The following is a 15,690-nucleotide window of genomic DNA, read 5'->3' on the forward strand; positions in this document are numbered from 1 at the left end:
AGTAGGAAGGGAGCTCACTGCCCAAGGCTGAGGACAGAGAGGGCAGAGCCAGGCAGGGCTGGGCTGGACCAGACTCAGGGGAGTGGCACTGCTCTTCTGCTTGATGGGATGCTAGGTACACGGCCTATCTCTGGGGCAAAAAGTCATCAAAGTGCTCACAACATGTACACTTTTCTCTATGTGTGATATACTTCAGTTCCTAAGGGGGCGTGGGTGAGCTGGGAAGCAAGCATTGGACTCAACAGCAAGGCTCTGGCTGCAGTTCCTGCTCTGCACTGTGGCCTGCCTGGTGCTCACCCTGTCTAGGACTCCACTTCCCACGTAAAGTGGATCAAAAAGGGAAAATGGGACCCAATTCCACCATGCACAGCCCCACCATGGCCCTGGCAGCTATCAACCGATAGTGGCGGTGACCCCTTGGGAGGGACAATAACGTTCTGTGCTGACCCCAGGGGGATTTCAGAATCCGGGTCATCACGTGGTTCCAGAAGCAGATGAGCATCGGCATCAGAGAGACTCAACATGCCACGCACAGAACACACTCTCTAGGCAGACTCCCAGGATCCCAGGAGTCAAGGTCTGCGTTTCGGTTAACAGCCACCAAACGAACACTGAGGAAGAACTGAAATTACTTCCTTGTGGCTGTTAAAAATTACTTGTGGGGGTTTTTACAGGAACAGAGGTGACCTTGGGCTTACTCAGCATAATCTCACTCCTTCTGGCTCTTCCTGAGAGCATGACCCGAGCCCAGATGGTTGAGCTGATGCCACAAAGCCTGGCCGTTTAGCGGGCTCCTTCCACACCAAGTGGTGGGTGAAAGCCAGGAAGCTTCTGGTTCCTCTGGTCTTGATATCATGATGGGGGTCCTGGCAGGATGCTAGGATGTGTTACTATTATTGACAGTTACAACAGTAATCGTGATAGCAGCTAACTTTTCCTAAACACTCAGCAAGTGCAGGGCAATGTACTACACCTTGCAGGAACTGACCTTTTATTTGTCACAACAACCCTATGCAGTAGGTCCTATGAGCAGCCCCACTGGACAGACAGAGAAACTGAGGCTCAGAGACCCTCAGTACTTTGCCCAGGCTCTCCCAGCTACGAAGTAGCCAAGCTAGGATCTGAATGAATGCTCTTTGGCTCTAGAGCTCTCCCAGTCAGTGAAACAAGGTGTGGTAAACCTGGGTAAACAAAAAGAAGCATCTCAGTTCTAGCTGCAAGCCCGAGTCACTCAGGTTCATTAATTTTTTTAGATTTTTTTTTAGAATTTTCCATTATTTATTTATTTACATAAAACAGAAAAGACTGGGCACTCTTAACATGGGCCCACAGATAACCAGGAGGTGAGGCAGAACCTTTCCTTAAGCATCAAGTCATGATGGTTTAGTGGAAAGAAAACTACTGGGAATCGAGGGCCCCAGGGTCTTCGACTCTTGGTGCCAGGAACTAATTCTGTGACTTGCAAAAAAAAAATCACATTTTCTCAGATCTGAAAACTTTCTTTTAAAATTTATGTTAAAAGGAAAAAAGTAATAAGCCTTTCTCATGTTCTCCCAAGCCAAGCTGAGGCCTTTAGCCTGGTGGTTCCGCCGTGAGGCCGGGCACCTGCACGTGGGGTCAGCTCAGGGAAACGCTAAAAAAAAGAGGAAAGGCTGTGGGCTCACCTGCTCCTCCTACCACCCCGGGAATACACCCCGGCTCGCCCTGCTTCTAATGGCCCCCAGGGACCCGGGCAGTCTGCATCTGTCCCCAACCCTGGGTCCAGACAAACTGACACAACTGAAGACAGACCCTTCCTCGGAGAGCAGGCAAATGACACAGTCGGACGCCAGAGTCCACCGCAGCCTCTGTGAGGAGGAGCTGCGTGGCACCGAGGGAAGGACTCACTCTGGGTGCACAGGCAGGTGGCTATGGGCACTGCAGGGCTGAGGGAATGGGCCCCCAGAGGAAGGTCTAAGACTACAGCGGTGTCAGCAGCAACACCCCCTTCAGAGGCACACACGCGCTTCTGCAGAGAGTGAGACCTGTCACTGGGAGGGCGGCTCCAGGTGACGATGAGATCATGAGCCGGGCTGAGCAGAGCTTTCTGGGAGAACCACCAACCAATCCTCTGGGCAAACCACTGACACCTGTCATCAACCGAGGCCAGGACCTGAGGTCCCCCCAGGCAAAGCCTTCTGACACCACTCCGAATACCTTCCTGTTCATTAGAGCTTACAGAAAACCACGTATGAAACATAACTCCTGAAGAATCCACACTAGGCCCCAGTGCTGTGATGTCACACAACGTGCCAGGCAGCCATGGCCCTAGCTAAACCCTAGCATGCGAAGTTGCTCAACAATCATATGCTGAGGGTCTAAAGAGGCAGTGGGATCTGGAACAAGGCTGGGTCTGACTCCTGCAGCTAAGCCTTGAGAGTGGGCTCCCAGGAGCCAAGAGAAGGTTGTGGCAGCATCCAGAATATACCAGAATATATGTATACGAGAATATACAATGGACTACCAAGTCCAGTCACGCAGTGTCATTTTCAATCTACTGTGCGTGCAGTGCACAACCTGTGTGACTGTCCCTGACAGCCGGCCAAGGTTTGTCCCTTCCAATCACTGGCAGAGCACTCCCATCAGGCCAGCCACAGCACTGGGACAGTCCTGATCTCAGCACCAGGACTCTGAGACACTGTGAAAGTCAAGGTACAGGCAGAGTCTAGAAATTTGGGTTCAGGTCCTAGAATCACCATTAATTTTACATATGCTTCTGAAGGTCATAAGCTATTTGGACCTGAGTTTTCTCATCTAGAAACCAAAGAGTCAGAATAACATTTAAAACATCCGTTCTGACTCTTAAGTTCTAGGATTCGTTGGTTCCACGATGTGATAAACAAAGAAGACAGCTCTTCAGGTACTGAATGGAGCCAGACTGGTACACAGGGGCCCCGGGCCTGCTGCCCTTGAGCCATGCACAGCACGGTGACTGTATAGGACAACCTTGCCGGGGCGGTGGGACAGAGCAGAGGGAAGAAAGCCAGAGGGACGGCACACGAGCGACAGACAGACGACGGCTCCAGGTGGGGGACAGATGCCCACCCGCTAGCTTAGCTGAGCCCACACGCACCCCGAGACTTTTCTCTGCCATCACCAGATGCCCCTCCATTCCCCCCTCAAGCTAGCCGGGCATCTAGACGACACCCTGCACCCACTGCTGCTTCTCTAACTCTTCCCGAATGGCTTCCGGGGAGAGCGGGGCTTCCCACCAGCAGGCACCTCGGTCTTAGTGAAACCTCGTTTGTATTCCAGAGAGCTCTCGAGTGTCTGAGCGCCCAGCCTGAGGCCTCCCAGAGAGCACAAGACCAGGGAGAGTGACAGCCTGTGTGTTGGGCAGGGGGGGAGGTGTGTGTGTGTGGTGTGTCGGGGGTGTGTGTGTGGGGGGGGGGTGTGTGTGTGTGTGGGTGTGGTGTGGTGTGTGTGGGCTGTGTGTGTGTGGGGGCTGTGTGGGGTGTGTGTGGGGGGGGGAGGTGTGTGTGTGGTGTGTGTGTGTGTGGTGTGTGTGTGTGGTGTGTCGGGTGTGTGTGTGGGGGGGGTGTGGTATGTGTGTGTGGTGTCTTCAGCCACAGAGCAGCCACACCCCACCCCCTCTCACTGGGGGCTCATAAGTGGACAGAGATGTGGGGTGACTGGTGATAATAAAGTAGGGCAGTGTTCCCATGTGGGGGTGTGGGTAGGGGGAGTAATCCAGCTATCGGGGAGAGGGGAAGAGGGGAGGAAAGAGGGTTTCTGGAAGCTGGTGACACCGTGGGTCACAGGCATGGGACACACGAAAAGACATTCCAAGCAGAGGAGACAGCAAAAACAGAGGCATGGGGTGAGGCCACCCACGTGGTTGGGTGGACAAAGCTCTCAAAGGGGAGGTTACGTGAAGACAGCAGGGAGAGAGCTGGAGATGGACCAGCCACGGGGTTTGGACTTGATCCTAAAGCAACAGGTTCTGGGCCCAGGAGTGACGAGCCAGCCCTGAGCTTGGCGGTGACCTGTCCAGCGGTGTGCAAGGCTAAGCGGCTAAGCTTGGAAGGGACGCGTCCTGGGCAGCATGTCAGGCGAAGCACTGGCCTTGGGGGCACGTGCGCCAGGCTTCGCTGGGCAGGAAGAACCGAGATGCTGCCTGACCTTTGGCACAATATCGTGTCTGATCTGGCAGAGGTACTGAAAGGAAAATGCGGTGCAATTTACCCCTCGGCCTATTTTGCTCTTCAGACCTGTTATTTAAACCTGGGAGCTCAGGCCAGGTGGCCAGGCCCTTCCCACACAGGGAGTACGGAGGAGAAAGGCCGGGTGTACACAAGCGCTAGACAGGAGCAAGGTGAGCAGGTTCAAGGCCCAGGCAGGCTGAGTGAGCCTGGCTCACACACTGCCCTTCCCAGGACCCTGAGTGCCCAGCAGGAAAAAAACAACAGGATGAGGAGGTGAGTACTAGGTCCCGGCACGCTTGGATTCTCTCTGACTTGGTGCCAAATGAAACTGATTAGAAACACCTCCCAAAGGGGTGGAACAGGGGCCAGGACTTGCTTGGTGGGAGTGCTGCTGGCACAACTTCTATGGAGAGGCATTGGGCAATGGCCAAAATTAAGACATAAACTCAGCATTTCTATTTCTAGGTATTTTCCCCATATAATTCCCCACATGGGCACGCAAAGATGTATGTTCGAGGATATTTACTCTCTGCAGCATTTCCAAAACATGATGGGAAATGTTCTAAGTGTCCAGCAGTAGAGGATGGGTTAAGAAAAGGATTTAAGGCTATTCGGTGGAATACTATGCAGCCGTTAAAAAGAATACGGCAGCCTGAAGGAAGGACTGCTATAGAATCATTTCCAAAACAGACCACACAGAACAGTGGCTTTGTGAGGGGGTGGGATGATCACCTTTGCTCCTGAACACAGAACTCCCCAAAAAGGCTCTGGGTTGCTGCCCCACAGCCCCCAGACGGGGACTGGATGGCTGGGTAGCAGGGGGAGGAAAAAACTCCTTAAATTTGCTGCACATGCTAGCTACATCAGATGGTGGAGAGCCAGACAGAGAGGACACATGGAAAGTCACACCTAAGGAACCCACCAGAGCCACTGTGCATGGACAGACTGGTAGCACTCACCATCCCAAGGGGAGAAGGTGGGAGAAACACTGGAGTGTTCAGGAGGCTTCCTGGCAACAGAACGCCAGCCATAACCCCCACCTGTCCCTGCTGGGGAATGAGCCCCAGAACAAGGGTTTCAGAAAGGGCAAGACACTGGAGGAGTCCGGGCTGAACTGTACATGACCCGTGCCACGGACAGAGCTGAGGGAAATCCCTTCTAGACGGGGAGAGGGGAGGCAGGTGGGGGGTTAGAGGAAGACTGCTAGATGGGGCGAGATGGGCCTGAACATATTGGGTGTGCCAAGTGCCCACCAGTGGCCTCCAAATCACAGGCCCTCATCCCATCCCAAAGCTGGATGCCATCCACAACCATCCACCCCCCGGGTCATCTTCCCAGACGGTTGGCAGCGTCACGCGCCTCGCTTAGCCATCAGAGAGAAAACCATGTTCCCTATGGTGGGGACACTGCTGTTCATAGAACTGATGGTAAGTCCACGAAGAAAAGTGATCCCACCAACGGATAACCCCTGAACGCTGAGGAAGAGAGGGCGGGAAGGAAACGGAACACTTTACCATCTGAGACAACAAACACCCTCTCCCCTCCTTCCCAAGCTCCGGACTAGAACAATACCCCTCTTTCTGCCCCTGGACCTTTCTGTAGGCGTCCTCTACCTCCCGTCTGCGGGAGGCTGGCGAGGTGGGCTGTGCACCTGACCAACGCCACATGCCCTGTCACAGTGCCAGGGCACTGCTCAGGCCCTCGAGCAAGCACAGACTGCAGCCACACACCAGCTTTGGGACCAGTGGGGGATGTGCAGGGCTGGGTGCGGCCGGGAGAAGGCACCTCTTCAGGGGCTGACTCTCAACCAGGACAGGCTGGCATTTCCACTCAGCGGCCACTGGTGGGACTGGAGGGGGTCCCAGCGGCATCACAGCTGAGCACAGTGAGCACCACAGAGGGGCCGCCTGGTCCCAGGAGTTCAGTGTCACCCCAGCTTAGCAGCGGCCCCCTTACTCCCGAAGCACCTGTCCTAACCCTGAACGCCTTCTCCACCCACCTGTTCAGGTGAGCCGCTGGAGCAGACCCTGCCCTCGGGCTGCGTCCCAGGAACCAGGCCACAGGCCGGCTCTGCCCGCCCCACCCAAGGCTGCAGCCTCCAGCCAGAGTCGGACTCTTGGCTCGCCGAGGCCTGCAGGGTCCCTGGCCTGCTCTGCTGGGTGTGCCAGGTTACAGCCAGGACTCGGGATGCCCGTGCCACTGTCAGTGGGGAGACAGGGGTTGCCTGGAATCACAGCAGAGTTTGCAGGGTGCCGTTGAACTCTGGGACCCGGGGCCACTCAGGCCAGGGAGGCCCCTCACCCCTGCACTCAGCTGCCTTCCCAGCCCCTGGATGCAGGAGAAAAGAGACGGCTGTGGCTGCCAGCCGTGACTCTGGCAGTGCCCCCGGGTGCTGCAGACCACTGTCTCACTTCCGGCTGCACATCTCCGCCCTCTCCTGAGCAGTGGCCATCGCAGGCCCGGGCTGCACACTCTCGCCCGCCGCTGTGCTGGGCTGCACCAGCCTATTCCAGGCCCACAGGCCTCCGTGCCGTCCTGCGACACAGCCCCTAGGCCTGCTCCACAACCTCTCCCTGCTTACCAGGCTTCTAGGCCCCGGCTCAAGTGTCACCTCCTCAGAGAGGCGGTAAGAATCTCCAGGTTATGACAGGCCTTGATTTTTCTTCTTCCGAGAACTTGCCACGGGCTTCCCCAGGTGGCACAGTGGTAAAGAATCCACCTGCCAACGCAGGAGATGCAAGAGACACAGGTTCGATCCCTGGGTCAGGAAGGTTCGCTGGAGGAGGGCATGGCAACCCACTCCAGTACTCTTGCCTGGAGAATCCCATGGACAGAGGAGCCCGGCAGACTACGGTCCACAGGGTCACAAAGAGCCAGACACGACTGAGCAACTGAACACACACAGCACGGAACTTAATCATGACTGGAGACTATATTACTTTTCCTCCACTTACTTATGTTTTGTTAGTATGAACCCTTGCCTCACCTATAGCAATAAACACACACACACATGTGTGCGTGTGAGCTAAGTCGCTTCAGTCATAGACTATAGCCCACCAAGCTCCTCTGTCCATGGGATTCTCCAAGCAAGAACACTGGAATGCCATGCCCTTCTTCAGGGAATCTTCTAATCCAGGGATCAAGCCCACGTCTCTTATGTCTCCTGCATTGGCAGGGGGGTTCTTTACCACTAGTGGCACCTGGGAAGCTCCCCCCACACACACACCAAATACAAACCTGTGCAGATAGGGGTTGTGTCCACCTGATCTGTCTTATTTTTTGTATCTGTGATGTCTTTTAAGATTCTTGGCACACAGTAAGTGCTTAATTGAGGCTTGTGGAATAAATGACATTATGGTTATTTGACAAATGCTCTCACGGATCAATGGAGAGACAGAGATACAGGCCAGGACAGGGACTGGAAGCCAGCGGGTGTGCAAGGCCTGAGGCAGGGACCTGGACCCGAGCCAGCATGGGAAGGTCCTCCTGCCCCACTCTGTCCATCCCCAGAGGACAGAGGTCAGCAGCCCCAGCATGTGGCCACCACAGCAGCTTTACTCTTGCCTGGTGAGAGGCTTTGTGATTTATTACACGAAGTTGAAAGAAATCCACACAGGCCTTAATCGTGGGCACACAGACCACACGGGTTGCACAGAAGCAAGTCAGTAGGTCATGGCCCCAAACAGGCCAGGAGGAGCAAGGAAGAGACCTTCCTGCCCTAGATGGTCCTGAAATGACGAACCCACCAGACTACAAGCCTCTTGGTTGGAGTTCTCGATTTCCAAAACCCAAAACTCAGGAGCCCAACACATCCACAGGACCAAGCTAAGGAACCCTGAAATGATGTGTACATCACATCACGTGTACACAAATACAAAGCGTGTACACGCTTGTACACATCACAAAACTTGTACACAAGTTTTCCTTACCATTTGGGGAAAATGTACTATTAGCAAACCTTCTAAAAGCCAGCACACCGCCAACCCTGTGCTGTGAAAAACTGTCTACACACACAGAGGGAAGGAGGCCAGCTCCCGGAGTGAGCTCAGGCCCTGGGGCGGCGTCCCTTCCCCTGCCGTACAAAGTCCAGCTCTGCTCTGGGCAGGTAACAGGGTCATAAAGTTGAGCGTCTTCCTAGAGGGCCGGCCTCCCTCTCCACAGAGAAAGGCCCTGCAGACAGTTAACGGCCCCAAAGGGCACCACGCTCCCCGGGGCAGAAAGAGCGATTCACAGCCGCAGCCTGGCCTGGGTGCACAATGGCCAGATTGTGTGGCCACCTCCGCCACGGGAAGAGGGGCCTCTTGACCTGGGATAGATGTCACGGGGAGGCTGACCTCACAGCCACCCCAGGAATCCTGTCCTGGGGTCAGGGCTACCAGATCCACCCAGCTCTGCCTCCCTGGCCTCCATCCAGCCAACATTTATTTCATCATCGGGTGGCACCAGCAGGGTCAGAGTCTGGCACAGCCAGACAGTGACCGGGCATCACTGGCCCTCAGCCCCCCAGGGGTCTGTCAGTGGGCAGCCAAGGCCCCTCTGAGGCATCTCTGAAAAGAACATAAGCTACCTTCTTCCTCAGTGACTGCAAGCAAGTGATTTAATAACTTTCTTGGGCCTCAGCTTTGTCACATGAAAAATGGGGAAGTAATTCCATTTTTCCATGGATTGATGTAAGTACCAAACAAGATATAAGATGTGCAATGCCCATAGCCGAGAGGGCCCCTTGGGATGTGCTCAAGAAACTGTGGCCTCTTCCGTGGCTTCTATGGTGACCGCCTAAACCCTTCACTGGTGCTCAGGGTTCCTATGCTGAGCCCCCTCCTGAAGGTCCACAGGTTACCAGGTCCTGCCCCCAAAATGGACAGAAACTCACTTAACCTTTGATCGGTTCAGATGCTATCTTCTTCATCAGACTAGAAGGCCGCCAACAGTAAAATCTGCTGCTTCTGCTACTTCCAGTGGGTGCCCACCACACACAGTACACAACCCCGTGCTGGTGGCGGCTCGGTGCACGTCTGAGGGTGACAGGCTTGGAGTCAACACAGCTGTGAATCATTTCAGAGCCACAGGGGCCAGAGGAGAACGGAGCTGGGGTCTTAGAGGTGATCGCCACTGTTCACAGCAACGGCCTTTCGGCTTGCACCCCTGTTCTCAGGTCACGTATTCTGCTGCCGTTCTGGCATCTTCCCGGTGCGGCCAGGGGGCAACCGAGGCCCCGGTGGGTCAGCTGGTGAAGAGTGGAGCCTAGCACAGTACCCGGAGTCCCCCTGAAGCCCACCCGGCCCTGCCTCGAAGGCTACAATCAGTCCACTCTTTCGCTCTGCTGTCACAGAGCTCAGCTTCCATTTGGGGACACTTTCAAAATCACGGTCTCATTGACTCCAATTACAGTTAAGAGCTCTCAAGTTGGCTGGGACCAACAGTCACAGATAAGGCTGCTAGAGCAGTACTACTGCCGTGGAATAATAATAATGATAACAGGGATGTCCCTGGCAGTCCAGTGGTTAAGACTTCGCCTTCCAGTGCAGGGGTTTCGGGTTTGATCCCTGGTTGGGGAGCTAAGATACCACATGCCTCTCGGCCAAAGCACCAAAATGTAAAACAGAAGCAGTATTGTAACAAATTCAATACAGACTTTAAGAAGGGGCCACATAAAAAAACAAAAAAAACAACTTAAAAGATGCATTTAAAAAATACCTTTAAAAGAAATAAATAATATAAAATTTTTAAAAGGAATAGTAATAGCAATAATAATAAGCCTATGTGACTCAGGGGTCTCTAAAGGCTCCACCTGGGCAGACGGCCTTACACCTGCTCTCACACACCAGGTGCTAACAATAAGGATGGTGAACGTTTCCACACGCTCACACCTGGCACCCGTCTTGAGGGCATCATGCCTGTTAACATGTTTCAGCGCCTTTCTTATTTTTTCAAAAGGCCTCTGGGTATTGTTGCTCGCCGTGTTCGGCTCCTGGGCCTACAGGCGGCTCTTACTCCTCTGATCCCAGCAGGCACTCACGGGCCTGGAGGATCCAAGTGTCCACTGAACTGTCAAGAGTCCCGGGCACCTGTCACTTTGCGGTAGAGACTAACAGCCAAGACGAGCCTCTCTGAGGTGTTCTAGGCAGTGAAAAATGCATAGTCCTAACCACTGGGCCACCAGGAAGCTCCCAAAGATGGTGTCTTATATGATTCCATGAATATCAAAGTCCAGAACAGGGAAAGAGAGCATCGCAGGTGTGGGTGAGTGCAGGGACCCCTGGAGGGAGAAAGAGGCCCTGGGGGTCAGCTGGGAGCGGGCATGAGGAGGGAGGGGGCTGGACGGGTGAAAACTGAGACAGAGACAGAAGCTGGTGGCTGTCCAGGACTGGGAGCATGCGGGCTGCGCTGGCCTAGGCTGCTCAGAGACTGGCCAGTCATGGCTGAGCAAGGCATGCCGAGGACGGCGGGGCCCCAGGGTGAGGAGGTGTCACTGCTAAGCCTCGGATGGCATGCCCTCTCCATCTCAGAAAACTGCCAGGTTCCAACGACTGCAGGGTCCCTACTGCCCCGAGCTCATCCTGCACTAGCAATTTCCCCTCCCAAGCAGGGCTTCTCTTTCCACTTAAATCTGATCTTATCACTCCCACCCCCAGTCTGCAGGATAGTCTAAGCCCTGCAGCCTGGTGTGAAACGCACTCTTCTCCACTCTTCTCTGCCACCGTGCAGGTCCCCAGGTCCAAGGGCATGCCCACATGCAGCCAACAGAGCCTGGTGAGCCGGCCCAAGCCCCCTCCCTCCTCGGGCCTGCTCCCAGCTGCCCCCCTGGAGCCGCTTTCTCCCTCCAGGGACCCGCCAGGGTGCCCTGTGCAGCCCACACCCACGATGCTCTTCAATTTCACAGACACGTGGCTGAGTGCAGCAAAGGGGAGACCAGGGGAGCTTGAAGCAGATCCCCAAATGGAGAAACTGGCCAGAACAACCCATAAAGAATTACAAACCTCCAAATAGACGGACGGGAAAGTGCAAAGTTCTGAGGGCCTCAGGGAATGTGCCTGCAGTCGGCTAATCGGAGAGACTTACTCCAGGAAAGGGCACCTGATCCTGGGGGTGGGGACGAATTCCACCCCAGGGAACAGCCTGTGCAGAGGCACTGAGGTGGAAAAGAGCTCAGAGCTTGAGCAAGGAAGGGACGGGTGGGACAAGATGAAGCTGGGGAGGGGGGAGGGAGGCCGTGGCCAGACTGCAGCCCCCACGGGCCACGACAGAGCCTGCAGTCTTTATTATCATCACTGCAGTGAGATAGCTTCTAGCTAGGGCTTTCGGGGACCAGGTCGGGGTGTCTCCTAGCTCATCACTCGGGGGGCTACAAAGGCAGCTCCTGGCTTGCCCAGACCTCTCCTCCAGGCGGGAGGGCAGGGTTGGAGGGTGGATGGGCTCAGCAAGTAGTAGCGTGCCGCTGCGGAGAAAGCGGTCCTTGAGTCCACGCTGGCGGTCTGGGGGCCATTAGAAGGACTTAACGTCCTCCCAGCTAGTGGAGATGAGTAGAAAAGGTGACAGTTCAAACTCAAACCTCTTCCCCGCAAGCTCGTTCAGGGAAAACCCCAGGTAGCTCTACCTGGCCGGAGTCACCTGCCCTGAGGAAGATGATCGCTCGCCATAATGCTTCATCCATTCCAGGAGGGCAGCAGAACCATGCCCCAGGCGACAGCTGACAGCCGGCCCTGGATGCCGCGGTGAGTCGGTTCTCGCTGCTCCCCTGAGGCAGCCGCTCTGGATGCCAGGAGACCCCTGAGCGCTGGGACCAGGACCTTCACACCACCCTAACCCCACTCATCCATGTGGACGCGGCCCCCGAGGGCCCTCTGCCCAGGTCGGTTCACTGATAACTGAATCTCGGGGCAGGGCCTCAGCGGCACCAGGCTGCTGGCTCCAGAAGAACCTTGGCACAGAAAAACAACTGAATCATCCCCATGATTCTCCAAGCCAAGCCCTCTTGAGGCCAGTATTTTTTTTTAAAGGAGGGGGATGGTGAGGAGGCAGGCGGCAGCTTGGGAGCTGGTTTCTATGGCAACCAGCTTCTGTGATCTGTATAAACCCCAGACCCCCAGTCCCCAACCTGTCCTCAAGGGCAGCCAAAAAAAAAAAGCATAACCTCTCAGCTCTGAGAATTCCTTTCAATCCCTGGGCCCTGGAGGCTTAGCAGGAGCATCCCACAAGCAGAATGCTCTAGAGTTGTCCAAAAACATCTCAGAAACATATCTATCTTGACCTATGCAGCCCCAGGCCACTTCCCCAGGGACCTGAGCTGTGCCTTTGGAGGAGGCCCTTAGAGCTGCGCCCCTTCTGAGCCATATCACCTTTCTCTGTTTTCTTATGACAAAATGCAGAAAGGCCAGGGTTGCAAACCCCAGCCCCAGTGCCCTGCTTGCCGGCTGCTGAAGTCTGAACATTCCTTTGCCTCTACTGGCCCTGGGCCCCTCCCCCCATGCCTCCTCATCATGTCTCGAGAATAAGCATTAAAACAGGTGTCTGAAAACAACGGCAAGGTCAAGGTCAAGTTTGTCAGTCTACAGCCTGGCTCTGAACTTAAACCTCATATCTCGTGCAGGGTGGGATGACCAGGGCAGTGCCGACAGCACTGGGCCCCATGATGCTGAGTGGCCTCACCTGGCACCCCTCAGCCCTCCTCTCCACTCAGCCCCTGCCCATCTCCTCTCCTCTCCGGGCCTGGACGAAGCATGGCCTGTCATCCTTCTCCCCAAAGGATTGTTCTCTTCACAAAAGAGGAAATGTCCCGGCCTTATCAGATATCCGCTTCATGCTCAAGCACAGATGGCAGTGAAAACTTATCCCAGAGATACCCAGGCTGGAAGGTTATCCTGAGGTCACCCCAGGCATCTGAGGGCAGCTCTTCTGTGTGCCCTGGGTGAGAGAGACTCCCGAGACCAGCTGAGACCCCCCCGGGACACGCAGCTGTTGGCTGAAACCCTTGAAGCGGCATGTCCCCATGTCCCCCACAACGTGCTCGCTCACCTTCTTCGCACCAGAACGGGAACTCAGGGCACCCAGTTCCCCTTTACTGTTCGCCACCACCTGCCCTGGGCTGTGGGCTGTGTGTCTGCTTGTGGGGAGCAGGGGATGGGAGGTCCCCCAGGGTTGGTCGTTCTATAACCCCCCAGGGCAATGGGCTGGGCTGGGGGCTGCGGTCCTTTATCTAAGAAAGTAATGACAGTGGTGGAGCTGCCGGAAGAACTCAGCAAACATCAGACCCGTCTATGTACTCAGACACTCTCCGCTCACAGCAACCTTCTCATAGCATCCTAAGAAGCAGGAACTAGCAGCAACCCCACTTCACAGAAGAGGAGATGAAGGCTCAAGGTCATATGCTCACACTGGCCTTGACCTTCCAACCAAGCACTCACTGGGCCCCGAGCACTGTGCAAAGCACTTTCATGGGCATGGTGTTGTTCACTCCTCCCAACACAGTACTGACACCACCGTGCAAATACAAAAACTGAGGCTTCGGAGGAGCCCAGACACCTTCCTCCACGGCTCCCAGCCCTTTGGGAGAGGCGGGGGGAGTGGATCATGTCAGGCTGCTGGCCGGAAGTCAGTGCAGGGCGCCACTTTACAGCACGCCTCTGCAGGTGCGTGCGGGAAGGGAGGGGACACCAGTGGGGCCACACACGGGCCCCTGGGGCTCCCGGGAGCCTGACACAGTCGGTCCAGGTGGGAGCGAGGGTGGCTGAGGTCACCAACCCGGGACACAAGGGCAAAAGAAAATGCTGTCAGCAGGAGGGCTGCTGTGTGGTGGTGAGATTCCCCTTTGTCCTGATAAGGAAGGACAGGATGTCACCCCTCCAGTCATCACGCTCTGAAAAGTGCTGGTTTGAGCATCCTTCCCACTGGGAAGGCCCTGGATCTCAAGTGCATTTTTCACTGATAACATGACCTTGTTTTTCATGACCCCAAGCCGCTTTCCTGAGGAATGAATCATGCTCTTGTCCACAACAGAGAAAACACAGGGCAAGTCAGTGGGGGCGATGGCAGTGGCGCTCAAGGCGGCGAGCAGGTCACTGTGGGGTCAGGGCCCAGGACAATGGGGAACAGGGGGAAGGGAGGAGCGAAGAGCCAGGGAGACTTGGTCAGAGCTCAGAGACGTGCCTACAGGTTCAAAGCCATGAGCACGCAGAGGGGGTTCTCCACTGGGGCAGGACTCATGGGCCCAAGGGTGGCCGTTGCAGCTCAAACACCCTGGGAGAGACCTTTTCTTCAAGGGTGGCAAGAGGGTTCCCACCTCTATGCCAACACAGCACCTGCAGCTGTGGCCAGGTGTGCATGGAGGAGGCAAGGGCCTGATTGGACTGGGCAGCACCCTGATCAGTAAATCATATCTCTAAGGGTAGACGGCAGATGGGGGCAGCTACAAGCAGGCCCATCTCACCTCCAAAAACAGAGACCCCGGGAGGGAAGGGCCCGACCACAGGCCCACGTCTTGGCAGCGGCAGAGCCGTGTCTACGGGTAACCCAGCAGGACAGCTCCACGGCTTCGGACAGGCACAGAGCTGTTCCCAGCCCCCCACCACCACCCTGACCCCCTCCCCAACGCACCTGGAACCTGTGCACCAGCTCCAGGGCCTGGCTGTCATTCTGATCGGCTTCAAGGATGACATCAGTCAGCTTGTGGATGATGACGTCCAGGGGGCCCTGCTCCTCGATCGGCCGGCTCAGGTTCAGCTGCGAGAGGGAGACACAGAGAGAGAAAGAACAACTTGAGCCCGTGAGCCCGCTGCCTCGTCCACCCCATCCCCTCTGCACGTCCCCAGGGCATGGAGCGTGAGGAGGGCCAGCACTCGCGGGACAGGACGGGACAGGACCCGCTGAGGCCCTGGAACTCCTCCAGGGCAGGCCCCGTGTTTGTGCTTCTGGCCCCAAGTGCCAGGCTGCCCAGGACACAAAAGACACACAGGTGGAGTCGGGGTGACTAAGGACCTACGGGTCAAGCGAGAGTCACTGTGAGAGCGCTTACTGGCCACCCTGCAGCTGCCCCACCACCCAGGGCCTCTCAGGTGGGGACACCAGGGTCCGGCAAGATCAAGTTCAATGATCCAAGCAGACACTCTCCCCATGAAACTATCCACGGTCTCGGCAAAGCTGTGATCTGTGTGAATCTAAGAGCCGCCACTCAGTGAGGCTGGCCGCTGGCACTTCACACTGAGATCAGGGCTGGCCTTTGACGACAAAGCAAGGGATGCAGGGCCACCTGGAGTCCCCGAGTCCCCGGCTTGCCCTGCTCCACTGGGGGAACGTGTTTATTTTTTCAAGAGCATGGGGTTTGGAAGATTGGGTCCCGGGGGAGCCAGAGCTGCTGGCTGACAGCCGGCATCCCAGACCCCCAAGACGGGAGCACCTACCAACAGCCAGGGCCTTCTGACACCACGCTTCCTGGCCGCCAGATGTCTACCGCCTGGCACGCGGCCGCCACCACCTGCAGGGCCTGTGCTCTTAGAGGCGGCAGCGCCAG

The 15,690-nt window shown here is 56.0% G+C and overlaps 1 protein-coding gene across 2 annotated transcripts in view; it reads right to left on the minus strand.

Annotated features, from left to right (window-relative positions):
• ITPK1 (inositol-tetrakisphosphate 1-kinase) overlaps positions 1-15,690 on the minus strand; it is a 153,028-nt gene that overhangs the window by 49,409 nt on the left and 87,929 nt on the right. Inside the window, exon 3 of one of the 2 annotated variants that reach the window (XM_052659501.1) lies at positions 14,778-14,903. In XM_052659501.1, coding sequence (XP_052515461.1) covers positions 14,778-14,903 — 126 coding nt within the window. Of the gene's footprint in view, positions 1-11,781; positions 12,024-14,777; positions 14,904-15,690 lie in introns of those variants that run through there. The other variant, XM_052659502.1, reaches the window with a different exon arrangement.

This window comes from Budorcas taxicolor, chromosome 21, assembly GCF_023091745.1.
Source record: "Budorcas taxicolor isolate Tak-1 chromosome 21, Takin1.1, whole genome shotgun sequence".
NCBI lineage: Eukaryota > Metazoa > Chordata > Mammalia > Artiodactyla > Bovidae > Budorcas > Budorcas taxicolor.